Source organism: Neofelis nebulosa, chromosome 3 (assembly GCF_028018385.1).
Source record: "Neofelis nebulosa isolate mNeoNeb1 chromosome 3, mNeoNeb1.pri, whole genome shotgun sequence".
Classification (NCBI taxonomy): Eukaryota; Metazoa; Chordata; class Mammalia; order Carnivora; family Felidae; genus Neofelis; species Neofelis nebulosa.
The window spans coordinates 87,847,853-87,865,839 of NC_080784.1; the positions used below are offsets into that span (position 1 = coordinate 87,847,853).

The 17,987-nt window shown below is 47.4% G+C and overlaps 1 protein-coding gene across 2 annotated transcripts in view; it reads left to right on the top strand.

Annotated features, from left to right (window-relative positions):
- MAML3 (mastermind like transcriptional coactivator 3) overlaps nucleotides 1–17,502 on the top strand; it is a 415,666-nt gene extending 398,164 nt beyond the window's left edge. The window contains exons 3-5 of one of the 2 annotated variants that reach the window (XM_058721324.1): nucleotides 4,686–4,931; nucleotides 9,034–9,118; nucleotides 13,914–17,502. In XM_058721324.1, coding sequence (XP_058577307.1) covers nucleotides 4,686–4,931; nucleotides 9,034–9,118; nucleotides 13,914–14,911 — 1,329 coding nt within the window. In that variant the 3' untranslated portion in view covers nucleotides 14,912–17,502. The remainder of the gene's footprint in view (nucleotides 1–4,685; nucleotides 4,932–9,033; nucleotides 9,119–13,913) is intronic. The other variant, XM_058721325.1, reaches the window with a different exon arrangement.
- The last annotated feature ends 485 nt before the right edge of the window (nucleotides 17,503–17,987 follow it).

Consider the following 17,987-nt stretch of genomic DNA (forward strand, 5'->3'; position numbering starts at 1 on the left):
GACTTTTTAAGTAAAATCCTAAATTTCATTTAGGCTGTTCGTGGGCCATGTGATTGCAGACTGAGCCGAGGCCGCCCTCAGCGCCGCCCTCCCGCGCCGGCTTTGTGCAGCCGGGCTGCGGGGAACTCTGCTCCTCTCGGACGGTCAGCCCCGGGGGCTGGTGCAAGCCACTCGCCCTCCCCTCTCCGGGTGCCACCGCCACCGCCACCCCCCATCTCCTCCAGCTCCCAGCCCTTCCGTTTCCTTCCCCGGCCTCCCCCCACCCCGACCTGAAATCTCCCTCCCCTCGGGCTGGAAGGAAAGTCGGTAATAAGAAACCAGTTCGGTGTCAGTCGGGGAGGGGGGCGGGGGGAGATAACCCCAGAGATACACGGCAATGGAGAGAGAACTCATTTTGTGTAAAGAGGGCCTCGAGTCACCAGGGAATTCCTGGATTGTCTCAGGCTGTCGTGTGTGATGTCCATCACGCCGTGCGAACACCATCTGCTCGGTATTATGCTCTCAGTTGCCAGGCTACCTGCTGTACGCAGTAACACTTGACTGCCTGGCTCCACGTTCGCAGCGTCCGCCCAGACGCGCGGGGCGGGGGGCGGGGTGGGGGGGGGAGGAACAGGAGTCATGATTAAGCCATCTGCGGGGGGGGGGGGGGGGGGCGCGGGCGGAGCTGGCGCTGCAATCCGGAGCGCCGGGCTGACACCACCATCTGCTGGGGCAGGGGGAGAACAGCAGCTGCTCCTTGTTCCTCCACCTCCGGGAAAAGGCTGAAGCCCCGGGCGTCCTCCAGCCAGTTCTCCCCCAGGTCCCAGCTCCCCGGGGCCTCACCTTCAGCCTTTTGTGAGCCCCCTCCCCGGAGCCGGCGCTCCTGGATCGCCGCCAGAAATCTCGGCCCCTCTCACCCAAACACTACGCTTGTTCTTGAAAACACTTAAGAGAAATAAAGCTGGCTACGCACAGATTTATAAATAAACAGCTGGCTGCTCTTGGGAGATATTTTTACCACAGCTGTTTTTTGAAGTAGAAAACTGCCTCTTTGGAGGAGGTAGGGTGTTTTTTTACACCTCCTACCTCTCTCCAGCCCTTAGAAAATTGCTAAGATCTTTTCCCCGAGGAAGGAGCTATGTAAAATGGGTTCACTCGTTTTGATTTTTCCCCCCTCCCTTTATTTTACTGAAGAGTGGGAAGGTTTGGGGAGTAATGAAGATCTATGAAGCCAGTTGGATTTCTTAGGGGAAGCTAGTGAGTTAAGATTCTTGGTAGAAGGCAAGGGAGGTCGCTGGGCAGGGGGTGGGGTGGAGAACGAGCCAGTAATTAAAACTAAAAATACTGCATCATTTGGCTTCAAGGCATTACATTTCTCTGACGAAAGCTCAGCCTGGTTTTCTCTAATTGCACACACAGTGTGTGTCCTCCTTAGAAACAAGAGCGGTGGCTTGAAATCCTGAAATTCGACAAGCGATTGCTCATTAAGCTCTCTTAGACTGGAGGTTAAAAGCTGCCATGTAATATGAAACAGTTAATGGCCAGCCAGCTCCATTTGTAAGGCAAGTCACTTGGAGGGCTTTGCACTTTGGAAGACACGCTTGAGGTGGGGCCTGTGGTGTCACTCACCTGCTGCTGAATGCAGGAGAGCTTGTTGGGAAAGTACTCAAGGTGTATCAACCTAGATTCAGGGATGTTTCATATGGAAGGCAAGCCCTTAAAAATGCACATAGCCCTCCTGCCCCCTAGGTCTTCAGATCTTCAGCAAGAAACCCGAAGGCAAAACCTTTGGGAGGGGGTCATTTGGAGAAATACATAATCCTGGGAAGTAATAACCTAACTATCTCTTTGGGAAAGTCCCATCCCCCACCCCCTCCCCACACTGTGCTTCTGAAGTATTTCTTTTTGCCCCAGGAAGACAAGGGCCAAAAGTGGTTGGATATAGCAACATCGTCACTTCATTTGCCTCTCCCTTTCTTTCCAGGGTGGAGAAAAGGCTGGGAAAGCAATGGTTACTACTTACCACTTCTGGGCATGTGCCCCAGCTAGGCAGGGCTGGTCACACAGGACCAGAATATCTCAAAAGTGCCCAAAGATAAACAGGGCCAGCCTGGGCCAGCCCAGACCAGCCCTCATAAAACTAGATGAAGCAAACTTTATCTTCCCTTGGGTCTCATTTTCTTTCTCCTCTCCTCCTTATCAAAACTGGAAAATATTAGGGTGCCTGAGTGGCTCAGTCACTCAAACAACCGACTCTTGATTTTGGCTCAGGTCATGGTCTTGTCCTTTGTGAGACTGAGCCCTGAGTGGGGCCTGCACTGGCAGTGCAGAGCCTGCTTGGGATATTCTCTCTCCCTCTCTCTCTCTGCCCCTCCCCCACGCATGCTCGCGCTCTCTCTCTCTCTCCCCCCGCTCTCAAATAAACTTTAAAAATTTTAAGAAAAAACTGGAAAGTGTCAAATATACTGAAATACACAGGAAACAAAAAAAAAAACGGTGTACCTGTATTTTTTTTTTGATTGGTTAACTGTTTATACTTCAGTGTGAATTTGTTTGTTAAAGTGTTAAGTCAATCAGCCATTTGTTCCTAAAGGTGGCAAGAAGCAGCTTTATCCCATTGGAAAGAAGGGCTTGGAAACAGGCAGCAATTATTGAGGGAAAAGGGGAGACTCTGAAACATTGTGAGGCCTGTGGGGCTTGGGCCTAAAGTAAACTTTTTGGTAGCATAAAGGCTCCTGGCCTTTGGGAGTATAAGTTCTTTTTAACATAGATATTTCACGGCTCTCTACCTAATAATCGTCTGTAGAGGAAATACACAAAGACAAAAAGGGTTCTGCAATAACACTTCCGTTTGAAAAGTAGAACCCAGGACACTTGTGGAAGACACACTATATATTTAGTCTACAAGCAATTCTCAGGTGTATACTTAGCACCATGGCCCCACAGTCTCGTAAAGGCCCGTGCTAGCAGAAGGAATACTAAATTTCAACTCAAGATCAGGGTTCCAGTTCTGCTGTTTCCAATTCTTCCATTTGCTAAGTGTGACCTGGGCTACTGCACTAACTATCCAGGACTTCTCGGCCTCTTGTTTCCAGGGCAAGAGAAGTAGGTTTTTGTCTGCTTTGCTTGTTTTGTTGTGTTTGTGTGGGTGGAGGGAGGAAAGAAGAGTAGCTGAAGACCCAGTTTAGGCTGGGAAGAAAAGCACCAACGGCTGAGCATCACACAGCAGAGGGAAGGTACACAAACCCAGGCTGTGGGGAATAAGGTCCAGGACTGTGTCTCTAGGAGAGCCAGGGATCAAACTCATGTTTTGAGAGGACAGTGCCAGCATGATTGACTGTAATCATACCAAAGAGGTAGCAGGGCAGAAGTAGGAAAAAATATTAAAATCCAGTTTGCTTAGATACAAAAATATTTAAATAACTTTAGACTTATTGATATTCATTTTGTATTACTTTGGTGACATGATGGTACCTCACACTATGGATACGTCCTTACATGTGTGCCCATTTAATCTGTGTTCATCTCAGACATCCGATCCTCTGTGTTCAGATGAATTACTTGAAATGTGAATGAATTAAAAGGCAGAATATTCAGACAACACTTGCTTGGTAGATGAATAAGAAAGGAACTATCTAGAAGCTGAATTTTATGGTCACATACCACATTTTCCCCGGTGAACACTGGCTGTTACAGGCTTTCCCTGTGAGCACATTCTCCAAGTAGTCACTTGACTCTGTGAGTAGGTCTCTACCACTTTACTCCCTACTCCTTAAGAACCAGTCCTTAAAAGTTGCCATCATTTGACTGAGACAACTGTAGAATCAGAAGACCCAAATCAACCCACACAATTATAAATTGTCCCAGACACAGGAGGCTCAGCCCTATTTTTAAAGATGTCGGGGGCGCCTGGGTGGTTCAGTCGGTTAAACGACTGGCTTTTGACTTTGGCTCAGGTCATGATCTCACGGTTCGTGGGTTTGAGCCCCACATCGGTGCCTGTTTGGGATTCTCTCTCTCTCTCTCTCTCCCTCTCTCTCTGCCCCTCCCCTGCTCACGTGCTCTATATCTCTCTCAAAATAAGTAAACTTTAAAAAAAGTATATTAAAGATGTCAGGAGATTACGTATCTTTGTTCAGTGCAACACATTCCCAGCTCTCACCGTCAACGACCCCCACCAGCAGGAATTTTGTTTTTACATACAGCAAAGCTTTCAAATGTCACAAGTAATTGGAATTCCATTAATTAGTAAATCTACTGATTGATAAATTCCAGAATTCTTCTGTAAATGTCTCTCCTACTAGCTAAGAAGAAGTCCATTTAGGCCAAGTAGGCAGTAAAGATTAAGAGGTAGGGGCACGCTGTCTCTTCCAGACTTAAGGTGATCCCAGCCTGAAGGCTTCTTCCCTTTCCTTTGGAGGAACGCAGAATGTTAGCCGAACATCCAGGCTTTGCCCCGTCATCAGTCTCATCCAAAACAGACTGGCCTTGCTGTCAGATTTCCCAGAGCCGTGCTCCATTACCGTTCCCTTGTATCTCTCCAGCTCCACGGTGGTAAGGCCAGATTTGAGGACCACTGGGTGGGTTTTATGGGAATAGAGTGCGTGCCACTCAGGACCCCGCAGGCCCGCAAGCTGGGGCCCCTGCCCCCATGCTTTTTCTCAAATATGAAATCTCTGCATTCTCTTCTCTTCTTCTCCTCCCAGGAACAGCACCCAGTTGGACTTCCCCGGACCACAGGCCCCATGCAGTCCTCCGTGCCCCCAGGCTCGGGCGGCATGGTCTCCGGAGCCAGTCCCGCGGGCCCTGGCTTCCTAGGCGGCCAGCCCCAGGCAGCCCTCATGAAACAGATGCTCATTGATCAGCGGGCCCAGTTGATGGAGCAGCAGAAGCAACAGTTCCTGCGGGAGCAAAGGCAGCAGCAGCAGCAGCAGCAGATTCTAGCCGAGCAGGTAACATGATTCATTCATTCAGCAGGCATTTATTCGGTGCCCTGTGTCTGCGAGAGAGCTCCAGTTCGTGTCCTTTGTCAAGAGATTCACAGTCTAGCATTCCCCAGATCGCCGAAGAATCTGCAGAATTTGGACCTTTCCGTTAGTTCGGCTTTTTCTTAGAATGAATTAGTTTGTTCTTAAAAGACAGGCTTCTGCCACCAGTTTGAAGGCCTATTTGCCAGAGACATTTCTTCGATTCAAGCCTGCCTTCTTTTCTTCTGGTTTCTGGCACAAGGGTCTGCGCAATCAGTATGGGGGTAGGGAGGCTGCCTCACATTCTTCATAGAGGCTAATATTTCCAGCATGAAGAAAAAAAGAAAATAACTCAGAGAACTTTGTTTCTTGAAGGAAAATGTCAGGAGGAGGGATTGAGGAAAATTCTGCAGAATTGGTCATGAACAATGGGACAGGAACAATAGCAGAATAATAGGGCCTACAGAACTACCTGGAAACCTGAACCCGGGGTCACAGAAAGGGTGCAAACTTAAGAAAATTCCCAACAGCTTTAAAACAGCTCAAGAAATCTTTGAGTTAAAGGAAGGCCTAACACGAATAAATCTTACCGTAGGCATCTTTGTCCACCCTCGCCATAGAATTCCTCCAGCTCCGAAAGAAAGCCTTCCCTGAGAGCCGCTTCTGTAGGTTTCAATGTGTTTTGTTTTTCAAGATGCCCATGCCTGATCCAGGATTATTATCCCAGGAAAGGCGTGAGGCCTTCCACAAGAGATCCCTACGTGGCTCCTGTGGGAGTCTGCACAGGGCATCTCTCTCTCTCTCTCTCTCTCTCTCTCTCTCTCTCTTATAGGAGGTAGGCGTGAGGTTGTCTTCCAAGGCTTAAAGCCCAACAAAGCTCTGCCCTACAGTTCCCCTCCTAGAAGGTTCCTAATATAATCAGAATTCTGGAAACTTATCAAGCCTCCTCCACCCCATATTTACAAGATACCACGTGGGACACAGGCATGTTGAGGTCCCTACTAAGAGCAGCAGTTCAGAGTAGCACCAGCCATCTCCCAAATAGAAAAATTGTACTGTTGAACACAGTTCGCTTATGTTCCCTTCTCTGCTTTTGTTCCTGAGCAGCTGTGTAATTATCTCCCTTTCTACCAAGGTCAGTCAGCCGCCTGGCACCTCTTGTACAAACAAACCTCTATCCCTCTCACCCTGCATAAGGTGTGTGACAAGGAACCGTGCTAATATCTCTCAGGCAGTGATAAATGAAGTCGCCGAGGGGAAGCTGGGCTTTGTAAATCCTCTCCTTGGCCAATCCCGGGAAACTTCAGGTGTGCCTGATACTGTGAGCAATGGCCTCTGATGTGTGTGCTGTGACCAAGGCGCAAATAGGAGCCTGGGTAACCAGGCAAACGCAGTTGTGCTAGCCAGGGCTGTCCCCACTCAGCGAGGGCAGCCAAACCCCAGGGGACAAGGAGGGAAGCACAAGAGTGGAGGGAGAGCTGCCCCAGGAGGGTGCCCAGACAAGGAGCCGACACACAGAGAGATCCAGGGCGCCTTGGAAAAGATGGGGAAATGGTATCATTCCTTAGCAGGTTGTGGGCACCAAGAAATGAAGAGGGACCAAGGAAAGAATTTTACTCAGCCTCCAGATGTGTCCCACCTTTTGCTTGTGGTCTGATTCTGGAAAAACCTCTTCCCCCACTCTCTTCATCTGCCAGGTTACGTTTAATAATTTCCCGGCCTTCCTCCGATAACCGTTTTAAGGATGACATAGAGTAATATGTGGAAAATCCTTCGGCAACTGTACACGCGTATGTGGTGACCTGTCACGTGACCCTGGTGTCACGGACTGTGATGTCAGAGCTGGGGCCACAACTGCCAGCCATCAGTGGGACTAGCCCAGAAGCGAAACTGAGGGCCTGCTCGGAAACAACTCAGTGCAGCAGCCTGCCCGTGCCCAGAGACGGAGCTTGTCCGTGCAGGCTCTTGGGGGGTCTATGTGTGGTGGGTTGTCAGCCTTTGTGTTTTGATAACGAATGTTGCCCTATCAATGCTGAGCTGATGTTCTCGGTCTCTGCAGCAGCGGTGAAAGTGCCTAGTAATAGCAGTTTTGAAAGCAGCGTATTGGAGGTCCTGGGATTTCCTGAAAGGACTTGGGAGGGAGAACAGAAGGATTTGGGATCTTGCCTGTCTTTGGGAACTTTACAATGACTCCGGTGGCTTTAGAAATCAGGACAGAGCCGGCTGAAGGCAGGTGTGAGTTGACACGTAATGCCTTACTTGGAGCACGGCACTTCACATCTATTCACAAAGGTTCAACCGAACCCAGAATTTTAGACTGGAAAGAAATATTGGTGATCACGGAGGCTTTTTTATTTTACCTATGAAGAAACTGGAGGCCAGGGAGCTCATGTGAAGTATCAGAGATCGCAGAGCCAGAGAGGCACAGCCCCGGGACTGGAACAGGAGGCCCCCAGCCCCAGCCGACCACAGGGCACCCCAGGGCTTCTGCCCAGTCAGTGTGGACACTTAAGTTCTTACATAATATGAGAAGTTTGGCTGAGGAGAAGCTTACTCAATAATGCCCTTATATTGCTGCCTAAAAGATTAGCATGTTTTCTTGTCTATACTTTATCTATACAATTAATTAATTTCAACACTTTGTGCAAAACACTATGGTAAGGACCCCAGGATGAAGTGAACAGGGCAGGGCCTTTTCTTTTCTTTGGTTGCCAGAGTGCTGGCTGGCCTTGTGGAGAAAAAGAAAAGAAAAGAAAAAAAAGAAAGAAAGAAAGAGAAAGAAAATTATAGAGCTGCCCAGAAACAAAAACAAAGAAGAAAAAATAGAAATGAACACATGTGTTAAGAAGTGACCAATGTGTGTTATTTTTATAATGAACACTTTAAAGAGCAGGGCCCTTGGTCTACGTTCTTTATAAGCCCTTGCGGATGAAAGGTGCTCAGTGAATATTCAGCAGCTGCAGAAGGAGGTTAAATGACATGCCGAAGGTCACGCAGCTACTTGACGGCAGACTGGGAACTAAACCCCCTTTCTCTGCTCTTTCCACCTCACCCTTATTTTCTTTCCCTTTTCACATACAGCATGGTAATGATCATAATAGCCTTTCCAGTAGATTGGTAACAGCTCCGGCAGCGCAAAATCCCCGCGAGTGGAAGAAGAAAGACAAAAATCACAAGCCTCTGGCTCCTGGTACATGTGGAGTCCCACGCGGTTTCCTTAAGGCACTAAACGCTGTATATTTTACTTGCGGAGATGTATTTTACAGGCAGTGTGGCCTGGTGGGAATAAGATTAGCCTTTTTTATAGCCCCTGAGAATCCCATCTTCCTATACCGGAAGCAGCTATTTAGGTCATTAAAAATCAGTTGCTCGTCCCTTGAGCTGGGTCCCACAGTGCTAAGGAAGACGTGCAAGCTGATGTTGGAAAGTCAGAGCCAAGACTGGCTCCCTCGATACGCACTCCTTGTGAGCCAGCAAGTGTACACATCAGATATGCCAGATAGTCACCGAAAGGTACGTGCAAGGATGTGCATAGCAGCAGTATTTGTGACAGCCCGAGACAGGAACCACTCTAAATGCCCGTCACGAGCAGAATAGGTAAATAAGTAAGCCATGGTGTATGCGTTCATAGGAAGGAATACTACTCAACAGTGACAGTGAACAGGCCACAACTACACGCATCAACACGGATGAACCTCATGAATATAATGATGAATGCAAGAAGCCAGACACCAATACGTTGTATGAATCCACTTATACGAAGCACAAAAGCAGATGTCACTAGTCTGCACTGTTAGGTGGCTCCCTGGTCAGATGAAGTGGGTCCCTGCGGTGGGTCGTGACTGGAAAGGGGCATGAGGGGAATGCTAGCGGTGCTCGGTTCCTTGATCTAGATGCTGGTTATGTTGCTACAGGATGTGTTCATTTTGTGAAAATCCATCAGACCCATGCTTTGCACACTTGCCTGGATGCACCTGATTCCTCAACACAAAGTTTAGTTTTTGAAAAAACTGCTTTCCTCAAAACCGCTACAATATTTAATCGTCTCTCCCCATGTCACCTCCCTGTCCTTGTCCTGTCGTTCTAGCAGCTGCAGCAATCACATTTACCCCGCCAGCACCTCCAACAGCAACGGAATCCATACCCAGTGCAGCAGGTCAATCAGTTTCAAGGTGAGGCCAGTGCACACCTCTTCCGTTTTATACCTTCCAGCCGTGAAGTGTGAGTGAGCGTGTAGCCAGTGACATTGCCTTCTGTGCTGTGTTTGGGTTCAGGTAATATTAAAAATATGTTAAAACTGAGGGTGCCAGTCAGTCAGAATGCATTTTTGGAGCCCTCTGCTGTGGCAGGCATTAACCTTTTGGTGGCTGCGTCACAGAGAGGCCCTGGTTGGCCCCGGCAGGGGTCAGAGTGGCTGTGGGGGGCAGGGTTGGGGTAACTGTTCTTTACCAACGATACACAAGTATTTCAATAGTTTAACAGCCAACGGGGACCTACTGGTGCCTGGCTAGTCCACCATCAGCCTTGTCTTTGTCTGGATCGTCATCTCAGGGAGCATGGGAGGAACAGTCCTGTGCCACATCCTTCTCGCTAATCCCAGCATGTCAGCTGGCCACAGCCCCCACTTCAAACATCCACTTGGGAAGAATCTGGCTTGCAGCAACCACCGATCTCTGCTGAATCTAGAAGACCAAAGCGGCTTGAGTTTGACTGGACTGTCTTGATCCTGCTGCCCTTTGCAGAAACCCTGATGACTCATGACCCAGTAGCAAGGGGCATATTGTGTGCTCAGTGTTATCATTCCTTTATGAAGTATAAAGTCCACTCAAATATCGATCCCTTCCATCTCCAATAGAGAGCACCCCTGAGGGTCTTGTATGGGGTAGAGGATCAGCCTGACAACCATCCCAGTCTCATCACAGGAATTTTCAGGGAGCTAGAGGGGTCGCCTAGTAGCAGAAACCCCAATTCCCATCCTCTGCCCTTTTCATGGGACCTAGATCCTGGGTCCTAATTTCTCAAGTGTTACTGGTCGTCGGTCGCTTCAAGAATCTGCCAGAAGCTATGGGGCCCCTTGCATATAAATATGCATATATATAAACGAATACAGACTTTGTGTGGCCATGTCGCAAGTGCTACGCTTCTCGTAGACTGTGAAAAATTCACAGGAGGTGAAAAATTCATGATCTCGGGTAGCATTGTTCAATCTTTGGGTTGCAACACACAAGTAGGTTGTAAAGATAATGGGTCCCAACCAACATTTTTTTAAAAGGAATATAATAGAAAACTGATGAGAGTGTATCATAATAAGGGAAACTTTTGTTTCTGTTGTAGACCAGTATGTGTATATACTGGTCTACACGCTGTGAGTAGTGGTTTAAAGAGTCTGAAAGCCACTGGTGTTCACGGCCAGATCTCAGTGAAGATTGCCTGTGGAAAGGCAGTGGCCTGAGTAGCGACCACTCCCTTCCACCCCTGGAACACATGTATCAGACCCCTTTGGGCTTGACCCAGGGGAGGACAAAAGGAATGAAGCTGTGCACAGGTGTTATGTGTGTTAAATCAGTGCCGATATTCTTTGAAGAATTCTGTTTCTCACTTGGTCATGGGTAGAGGGGGTGTGGAAATGGTCACCGTTACACGCATAATTTTTGCTGCAGACACAGAGCCTTCCTAGGTTCCTACAAGTAGTTCTCAAACATTAGCTGCATCAGAATCACCAGCAGAGCCTGTAAAAGCACACATGGCCTGGCCCCACCCCCAGAGTCTCTGATTCCAGAGGTCTGAAGTCGGGCCAGAGAATTTGCACTTCTAACAAGCTTCCAGGAGTCCTTGCTGCTGCTGGCCCAAGGTCCGCACTTTACGAACTGGTGATTTATATCAAGAACTAATTAAAAATACAAAATCTTATAAACCCAGCATAGTGGCCCTTGCATTTTCTAGGTTCGTAATTCATTTATTATCTTTTGGAATAAAGGGACCCACCAACATTTAATGCTTCCTCTGTATTATGAGTTATTCTGTATGTCTTGGGTCCAGGTTAAAAGTTCTACTCTTTGAACTTTTCTAAAACTCCACCCCACAGGTAATCAACCTGGAAATTTAGCTGTACTTAAGTTGAACACCCAGGCCCATGGTGCGGTCCCTGAGCTAAATGATGCACTTTTTTTCTCTTTTCACTCTCTTCTCTATTTTATTTTACTAACACCCTAGGTATCATAATAGTGTGTATCTAGGAAAATAGCAAATTGGTATAGATAAGAAATACTGTCCTTGGAGAGTTTCGTTAGGAATCACTTCCTTGGGAACGTACGCATACTCCCCCACTACACATTTCAAAGGTTTAATGACTATCTTTCTCTTACTGAGTATGGTGCCTCTGGGCAATGTTGCATGCCTATGGAGAAATGCTTATTTTTCACAAATATAGGCTTCCTGTGAGTAAAAAGAGAAAACAGACCCTTTTAAGAAAAAATTGCATGTGATCTCTATTTGAATATGGAAGATTTTCACATGGTGATGTTAACCAGTGGATAAGAAAATTAACTTGAGTACAGTGTCCCACAATAATATCAGTTTTAGACAAAAATAAAAGAAGAAGAAGAGGAAAATTAGTCTATTATTTAACCGATATAGTAATCAGATAAAGACAAGGTAATTATTTGGACACATTTGCATTTTTTTCTATATATATTTAAAATTATTGAAGGTCAGGCACCTGGGTGGCTCGGTTAAGCTTCCGACTCTTGATCTCGGCTCAGGTCACCATCTCACGGTTTGTGAGTTCGAGCCCCACATCAAGCTCCTCACTGGCGGTGCAGAGCCTGCTTGGGATTCTGTCCTTCTCTCCCTCTGCCCCTCCCCTGTGCTCTCTCTTTCTCTCTCTTCTCTCTCAAAATAAATAAATAAGCTTTCGAAATAAATAAATAAATAAAATTACTGAAGGCATAAAACTAGATTAAGAAAAAGGGTTTGTTTCTTTGTACCTAGGATGAAAATACGGAGCTGATTGCTGGTTTTAAAATGCCTTTTTTTTTTTCATTAGAGTTACACCTAGATAGCACAGTCACTTTGTACTAAAGATAAAGGTTGGCTCGGATTAATGCTTTAATACCTCTTAAAAGGCATTGCAGCATTTCTGTCCTCTAAAGAAAGGAACCTACTTGTCATTCACAAAAGTAGCCCAGACCATATCCAGTCCCTCAACATATCCATTATAAACATACAACAAAAATGTCCAAAAAAAAAAAAAAAAAAATGGAAGTCTTTTTGTCTCTTTCCAGCAGCTCATCAGTCTGTTTATGCAATTTGGGTCTAGCCAATCAGTCTCCGAGTCAGCAATATTTTCTCCTTAAATTTTTTTTTTTTTTTTACAAACAACTCAATAACCCATTTCACCACAGTTGATCAGATTGGCCATGCAGTCGATACAAATTTAGTCGTTAAGGTCACAAAACTTTGTAACAAGATTACAGACAATATATACCACCATCCAATGTTTAACAGGAACTTTTGATTTTTTTTTTAAATCACTTCGATATAACAAAGCTTAAAACAGAAAACCCAAACATTTCTAGGGATCTCTCCAGCCCTTTCGGGTTTCCCCACAGTAACCATTTCATTTCTCAATGCAGCATGATATTGATCTCAGGCCACAAAAACTTAAGTCATAATCAAAATTCCCATAATTTTCTTTCTTTAAGAAAGAAAGAAAATATGGAGACATAGTTGCTGCCCAGAAATCAATAACCCCATCAGGAAGACAGAAACACACTTATCTGCCAAGGTGCCAAGCTTAACAAGGTTAGACTGTTCTCGTCTGGCTTTTCATCCCATCTCATCCCAGTTGCAGGTAGTATCACATTTGCTTATAATATTGATTGGCCCCCAGGCTGCATCTTTTTTAAATGTCCAGGAGAAAAAAAAAAAAAACTATTTTTCTTGGTCTTAGAGACTCAGTCATTAGCTGGGACATAGGAAAAACTCATTTTTGTGCACCTCCTAGCCCTTTACAGCATTGACTGGGGTTCTCAGGGTGACATTTCTATTCTCTTGGCTGATTTGGAAATTTCTTAGGAACATGTAAAGAAGGACTCACTCAAATGCCTAATTAGAGTTGAGGGACTTGGCATTCAGACTCTGGCCAACTTTTAAACAGCATCATTAAAAACCGTGTTAGCAATCTGCTGAGTGAAGTAGTCACTGCCGATTTGAAGGAGTGAGTGGACTTTGCTGGAGAAATGCATAAAGTTCATTGCCAAAGAGCAAGTAGCAGGATGATTTCTTTTTCTAGTTCAGGAAGCTGGCCATTTTGCACTGACATGTCATGATTCAGACAATCTGGAGCGTGTGGAAATCTAGAGAGTGGATCCAAAAAGTGTCCCATCTGTCGAAATAGCTTCTTAGCAGGAGCAGTGGCTTTTAACCTCTCAAATCCTACTCAAGTCTTAAGGGAAATTAGTCTAATGGTCTTTATTGATAGTATTCTCTACTGAACCGTGTTCCACTTCACAAAGAGAAAACACAAAGTGATCGGCCATTTCTTCTTAATTTAGCCCAGGAGGTGAATTCCCTCTCACCTCCAAGAAAAATGGTATCTGATTGGTTGAGGGTGGCATCCTATCCAGAAGAGTGAGAAACATCTTGCTTCTGCAAGTGAAAATAATAATCACAGAGTTATCAAGACAACTACAAAAGCACGTGTCCAGTATCCAGTAGGATCCCTATTTTCATGTGTCTATAAAACAGTGGTGGTTATCTCTGATGGTGGGAATTTAAGTACTTTTGTACTTTTCAGCGTCCTACAAATTTTTTGTAATCAGCATATGTTACAGTCAGAAAAATAATCACTTCTGTGGATCTTTTCATATAAAAGAATTTGGTCATTCCTAAAGAAAATTCCAGCGACGTGTTACAGTAACGTGCATATTGAGATGAGTGAATGGGTCCATTTTTTTCCCCCTGCAGGTTCTCCCCAGGATATAGCAGCCGTGAGAAGCCAAGCAGCCCTCCAGAGCATTCGAACATCACGGTTGATGGCACAGAATGCGGGCATGATGGGAATGGGACCCTCCCAGAACCCAGGGACAATGGCCACGGCAGCAGCCCAGTCGGAGATGGGACTGGCCCCTTATAGTAACACACCTACCAGCCAACCCGGAATGTACAGTATGAGCCCAGGAATGACCCAAATGTTGCAGCACCCAAACCAAAGTGGCATGAGCATCGCACACAACCAAGCCCAGGGGCCAAGGCAGCCCGCCTCCGGGCAAGGGGTTGGCATGGTGAGTGGCTTTGGACAGAGCATGCTGGTGAACTCGGCCATCAGCCAACAGCACCAGCAGATGAAAGGACCCGTGAGCCAGGCTCTGCCGAGGCCCCAGGGCCCACCGAGGCTGCAGGGCATCATGGGCACGGTCCAGCAGGGAACGCAGAGCTGGCAACAGAGGAGCTTACAGGGGATGCCTGGGAGGACTAGTGGAGAACTGGGATCATTCAACAACGGTGCGAGCTACCCACTTCAGGCTGGCCAGCCGAGGCTGACCAAGCAACACTTCCCACAGGGACTGGGCCAGGTTGTGGATGCTAACACCGGCGCGGTGAGAACCCTCAACCCAGCTGCCATGGGTCGGCAGATGATGCCACCGCTCCCGGGGCAGCAAGGCGGCGGCCAGGCCAGGCCGATGGTCATGTCCGGCCTAAGCCAGGGTGTCCCCGGCATGCCAGCGTTCAGCCAGCCCCCGGCACAGCAGCAGATGCCCAGTGGCAGCTTTGCCCCAAGCGGCCAGAGCCAGGCCTACGAGCGGAACCCCCCTCAGGACATGGCATACAATTACAGCGGCGAAGCCGCCGGGGCTTCCTTCCCCGGCCTCTCGGACAGTGCAGACCTCGTGGACTCCATCATCAAAGGGGGGCCGGGGGATGAGTGGATGCAGGAGCTCGATGAGTTGTTTGGGAACCCCTAGTCAAGAGGAGGCCCCAAGAGCCACAACTCTAGTGCTGTAAGCTTAAAACGTGAGAAAGAAACAGGATGTTGAGCCATCCCTGTTTTTCGTTTTTTTGACCCACGGAAACTGAGCAAAACTGCAGCTGGCCCACAGTGAAAGATCCAGGTGCCAATCCGCAGCCCCCACTGGGCCTCGTTTCACCTGATTTTCACACAGCACTCAAGACAACACGCCACGCAGGTCCCTGCTGCGAGAGAGGGAGACACACTGGAGGCAGGTGGGGAAGACAGATCTGAAGCCCCTCGGCCCCTCACTCCCTGTGCCCGCCCGGCCCAGGGAGAGCTGCTCCAGCCCGTCACTCTGCTGCCCGGTGTGGGGTGTCCGTCAGCCCCTCCTGGCCCAGCTCCGGAGACCGCAGAGCCCGGGGCCGGGAAGAATCCCACGGAGGCTGCTGGGTGGTGGCACAGGCCAAGAGCGCAGGTCAGAAGTGCGCTGAACTCTGGCTGGAAAGAGCTGTCAGGCGTCAAGACGTGCTACTGTGTTTGGAGGGTGGACACGAAGAACAGTGAGATGTCACAAGGAGACTACAAAGGATCTTACAAGCCTGTCTGCTGCCCGTGATGACCCTCAGGAATTTTAGAGGTGTTGCTGCTAGCTGCCTCTCAAGGAAAGCCACGTGAGCCTAGAGAAGGGTCTGTCCGGCAGTCCTGGGGGAGGCAGCCCTCTGCTGGTGACTGTGGTGGCGGTCCCCTGGGGCAGTTGGGCTGGAGCCTCCTGGGGCCTCCGTGCGATACTGATAACGTCCAGGCAGTTCACATCTATTTCCGGTGGCCACGGGGTGGAGAGACCCCGACTGGATGCTGTGTCGTCTTTCCCCACACCCCTCCCCACCCTGTTCCTTCTTGCCTCCACCCCATCCTGCCCCTGCTTTTCCTTACAGACTATTCCAAAAGAAATGAAGCTTTTGTCTTTAAGGGGCCTGGGCAGAATCAGAATAAACGCAAGAACGTAGACCGTGCCTGAAATGCAAAGGCAACACTGGAGTTTTTTTGCTCTAACATGTAGTCGAGTGAATATTCTCTGCCCGGAACTGAGCAGGCCCCTCTGATGTTCGACGGTGGGTTTATAGGAGCCACACCTGACACTTCTGGGACACCCTGGAGGAATGGCCCCGATGGTCACTGACTCTGGCTCCCTTTGGAAGAACCCCGGGGGTGTTGCTCTGAAATTGGCCTTGCCCTTAATCCCTACTCACTGGAAAGACAAATCTAAAACACTGAGAGACAAGGAACTGAAAAATCAATTGCCCCACCTTACACATTTTGATGAAAAGAAGGAAGATACAATTCCTCCCATATGGGCAAAGTAATCCGCTCAGAAAGTCCTGTACAGTCGTTCTCTTTGTAAATCACTCCAATCTGCCCTAAGCGAAGTCTGTCGGAAGGGATGACAACCTCTACCACTTCCTGTAAGGCTTGTCTTTTTAGTCCTTGCTGCTGTTCCCACTGTCCCGTTTTTGGAGGCCATGTGGCATAATTATTATCCAGAATAAGAATGGCGCGTGCTTTTCTCCCACCACCCACCTGCTCCGTGTCCGAAAGGCTGGCTCCCTCTGTACGCTCACATGCACCCCGCTGCGCCACACGTGGACCAAGGCTGTGGGAGGCTGGACTGGCTGTACTCAGAGGGGGTCCCGAGAAGGGGGCTCGAATGGGAAGCTGGGGCCAGAGGATGGAGACAGGCAGGCAGGCAAACACTGCCCTTGGCTTGCTCGCCACGTCCCAAGGTAGTGGATCTCCTGAGCAAGGGGCAGGATGGAGAGCAGGGGAGGCTGGGTGGGCGAGAGCCCAGGCAGAGGCTGTACCCTGGGAAGAGGTGGTGGCAGGTGACCGTATGCCCCTTGCCTGGGGAGGGGCCACCACCAGGGAAACTCTTGAGTGGAAACAGATAAAAACCAAAAAAAAAAAAAAAAAAAAAAAATACACAAAGTAAACAAACAAGAAGACAGAAAGCATAATTACCTTTTTCTGAAAGGTACAGGAAACAAATATATAAGCAACGATGAGAAACTGGGGGTGGCTGATGGAGAGAAGGGGGCTCCATTACCTTGTAAAAGCTTCCTCCAAATGCTTAGTACTGGGACCAACTAAATAGAGAGGTAGATTTTAATAAGGTCTTGTTTTTGTTTTTGTTTTTGTTTTTACTACGGTGCTGATGTATATGTAATGTCTAAAAAAGTTATTTGTAAATAAGTTTTTACAATACTGCAGATATCACTGGGTCTACTATCTGTAAAAAAATATACATATAAATATATATATACTGTTTGTTTAAAATAGAGTATTTTTATTTCATTCTTTAACTCATCATCACAGCAGTGGTATCGCACTTCAGATGACATCTAATGACTAATTTGTACTGTATGACCTATGGCAACTTGCTCCATTTTATTCAGATTTTTCTAGTTTTCTGTTTTTACTTTGTACATTGAGCATTGCTTATTTCCTTTTAAGAATTATGTACAGAACTCGGAAATGTAGAAATGAAGTGATGTTGACATACCACTTTTAAAGAAAAGAAAACAAATAAAAGATCATTATCTGAATCAATCCCAAGTATAGTTTATTTTAGGGTTGTCACTGGGTCTCCAGCTTTAATTAAACAGATATACTTATGCCTGGGTTTTAATTGGTTAACTGCAGTTCTTGTCTCAAAATTCTTGATATCATTAACTATTTAACAGTGGAGATCAACCATTCCCAGTCTTTTTAACTCAACCACACAACTAAAACTTTCTAAATTTTCACCCCAAGGGATGTAGCAAAGGGAAGAGAAAAAGCCAGCTTTGAAAGGAACATAATGAAGTCCATTTGTGGAATCATGTGCCATAACTGTTCCATTTCAACTGGTTCATTCAGAGGACTTGGAAAACTGATAGTAAAATTTTCATTAAAAAAAAAAAGAGGGGCATCTGGGTGGCTCAGTCGGTAAAGCTTCCAACTTCAGCTCAGGTCATGATCTTGCAGTCTGTGGGTTCAAGCCCTGCGTCGGGCTCTGTGCTGACAGCTTGGAGCCTGGAGCCTGCTTTGGATTC